Source organism: Callithrix jacchus, chromosome 7 (genome assembly GCF_049354715.1).
Source record: "Callithrix jacchus isolate 240 chromosome 7, calJac240_pri, whole genome shotgun sequence".
NCBI lineage: Eukaryota > Metazoa > Chordata > Mammalia > Primates > Cebidae > Callithrix > Callithrix jacchus.
This window is the reverse complement of record NC_133508.1, coordinates 13,505,030-13,507,712: the sequence shown is the minus strand read 5'-3', so window position 1 is coordinate 13,507,712 and position 2,683 is coordinate 13,505,030. Positions and strand designations below refer to the sequence as shown.

At 64.5% G+C, this 2,683-nt stretch overlaps 1 protein-coding gene across 4 annotated transcripts in view; it reads right to left on the bottom strand.

The window, feature by feature from the left end:
* The window catches only part of CAMK1D (calcium/calmodulin dependent protein kinase ID), a 456,826-nt gene extending 456,190 nt beyond the window's left edge, over window positions 1-636 (bottom strand). For all 4 annotated transcript variants that reach the window (XM_054258458.2, XM_054258451.2, XM_054258455.2 and 1 more), the window contains exon 1: window positions 293-636. In XM_054258458.2, coding sequence (XP_054114433.1) covers window positions 293-384 — 92 coding nt within the window. In that variant the 5' untranslated portion in view covers window positions 385-636. The remainder of the gene's footprint in view (window positions 1-292) is intronic.
* Window positions 637-2,683: the final 2,047 nt, after the last annotated feature.

Sequence of the window (2,683 nt, the reverse complement as noted above, 5' to 3'; positions counted from 1 at the left end):
AACGGAGAGGGCGGCGGTGGCAGGGGAAGTGGCAAGTCTCCCGCCCGCGTGGGCTGCTCCCTGACAGCTCGGCGCTGCCCCTCCCCCTCCCGGGAACGGAGCCCACCCCGGGGTCGCAGGCCCACGCGTCGGGCGCGCTCGGGGGGCTCCGCAGCGCCGTGAACGGGACAATGAAGACGCAGCGACGGGCCGGGTTCCCGCCGCGGTGGTGGCGGCGGCGGTGGCAGCCGGAGCCGCCCGTGCAGCCCCCGCCACGGCCACCTCCGCCCTCACCTTCCCGGTCCCCACTTACGTTCCGAGGGTCTCCTTGAACTCGAAGATCTTCTTGATGTCTTCAGCCTGCTTTTTCCAGGAGGAGCTGCTCTCGCCGTTCTCCCGGGCCATGGCCGACGAGCGCCGCGCGGAGGGGCGGCTGGGGGCGCGCTGGGGAGGGGGCGCCGGGGGTGCGGCGCGGGCGCAGGGGCGGCGGGGATGCCGGGCGCAGAGCCGGGCAGCTTCGGCTGCGGCGCGGCTTCCTCCTCTGCAGTTTCCTCTTTCGCTCTCGCCGCCGCCGCCGCCGCGGTCCCTCCCTGGCTCTTATTTCTGCTGCTCTCGGGCACAGACTTCCTGCCGCCGCCGCGCGCCGGCTCCTTTGCCGCCGCCTGCCAGCCTCACTTTCTGCTACTTTCTTGCCTCCCTCCCGCTCCCTCCCCGCCTCCCGCCGCGCTCCCCACTCTCGCGCCTCCTCCCCCTCCTCCCCCTCCTCCCCCTCCCGCGGGCTCCCCGCCCTCCCAGTGCTCCCCAGCCGCTCCCCGCCTCCCGCGCGCCGCCTTCGGGGATGTCCCGCTCCCCTCCCGGGAGCGCCGGGCCTCGGCCGTCGCGCCCACTGGAGCCCCGGCGAGGGCGGGTGCGGGCCCCGGGCAGGTGCGGGGCGCGTGCGGGAGAACCCCAGCCCCTCGGGGAGCTGGACGCGGAGCCAAGTCTGGGGGCGCTGGGGATTTCCCGTCTCTGACGGGAGGGGGCGCCTCTGCGCGGCTCGGAAGCGCTGAGCGGGCGGGGGTGCGCGGCGGCCGGATGCGGGGCGCCGAGGGCGGGGCGCCTTCCCGCGCTGGGGCGGGTGTCGTGGGGGACCCGAGGGGCGCGGCGCGGCGCGGGGCGGGTGGGGGCCGGTTGCTATGGCTACAGGCGGCGGCTGCTGGGATGCAGGCGGCGGCGGCGGCGGGAGCTCCCCCGACCGGGGCGGCGGGCGGGAGCTCGTTCGCATTGCACCAAATCGTATTCACGTCAGTTTCGGGACGGACCCGGGAGGAGCAAGCCGGGGAGCCTCCAGGCGGGCGCGCGCAGGACGCGCCAGCCGCTGCCTCGTGGTCCCTTTGCGAGCAAAACTCCCAGGGGTGTTTGGCGGCCCTGTGGGGGCCCCGGCGCTGGGCTGGAGCGGCCGGTGGAGCTGGCTGGCCTGGCTACCCTGGCTCACGCTTGGCCCCTTCGCTCATCTCCCTCTCTCCTCCTAGAGGCTTAGTGGAAAGTGATCGTCTGCTCCGCAGTACCCTCGAAGGAGGGGCTCACCTGCTTTCCCGCGGGCAGGCACCCGCTTTCCTAAGGGCTACCAAAACTAACCCAAAGAATTCCCTCCCGACTCCCATCTCCCAGCTGTACTTTGGCCTGCCCGCCGCACTCCTGGTGTCCACCTGTCAGAGGGCGGCCCACGTGCTCCAGTTCCCTGGTCCCCAACCTGCAGGGGTGACCTCTTGATCGGAAAATTTTAGTTTTCTTGGTATCAATACTTCCCCTCCCCGGGGCCCCTCCTCGGAGTTAGGTAAACAGCCCTGTCTCTTGACTGGAGACACCTGTCCCATTTTCCCAGGACTGTTCCAATTTCACTGTAAAATGAAAAAAGAAAGAAAGAAAGAAGTCTGCTCCCTGTAAGGAAATTTCATCCATCACCTTCTGCCTAGTTCTGACTCTGGCTGGAGTAGAGGCAGGCCAGATACTCTCCCTCAGCTTCTTCCCTGAAACCAAAGAAGTGGCTCACGCCTGTAATCCCAGTACTTAGGAAGGCCGAGGCGGGTGGATCACGAGGTCAGGAGATAGAGACCATCCTGGCCAACATGGTGAAACTTTGTATCTACTAAAACTACAAAAATTAGCTGGGTGTGGTGGTGCATGTCTGTAGTCCCAGCTGCTTGGGAACCTGAGGCACTAGAATCACTTGAACCCAGGTGGCGGAGGTTGCAGTGAGCCGAGATGGCCACTGCACTCCAGCCTGGCAACAGAGCAAGATTGTCTCAAAAAAATAAAAAGAAGAAGAAGTCAGACGACACCCTGGCATTCCCAGGACCTCCACGCTGGTTTCCATCTTTCAAAGATGGAGCTTAAGGTTCTCCAAACAGAAGAGCAAATAGAGAATTTACTTGCCAATTAGATATAGAATAAATCCACAACCCAATTTCCAATTTCCAAGAGGGATAGGTGAGAAGAATTACTAAGGAACCTCTTTTTTTTTTTTAGACGGAGTTTCCCTCTTGTTACCTAGGCTGGAGTGCAATGGCACTATCTCGGCTCACCGCAACCTCCACCTCCTGGGTTCAGGCAATTCTCCTGCCTCAGCCTCCTGAGTAGCTGGGATTACAGGCACGCGCCACTGTGCCCAGCTAATTTTTTTTGTATTTTTAGTAGAGACGGGATTTCACCATGTCGACCAGGA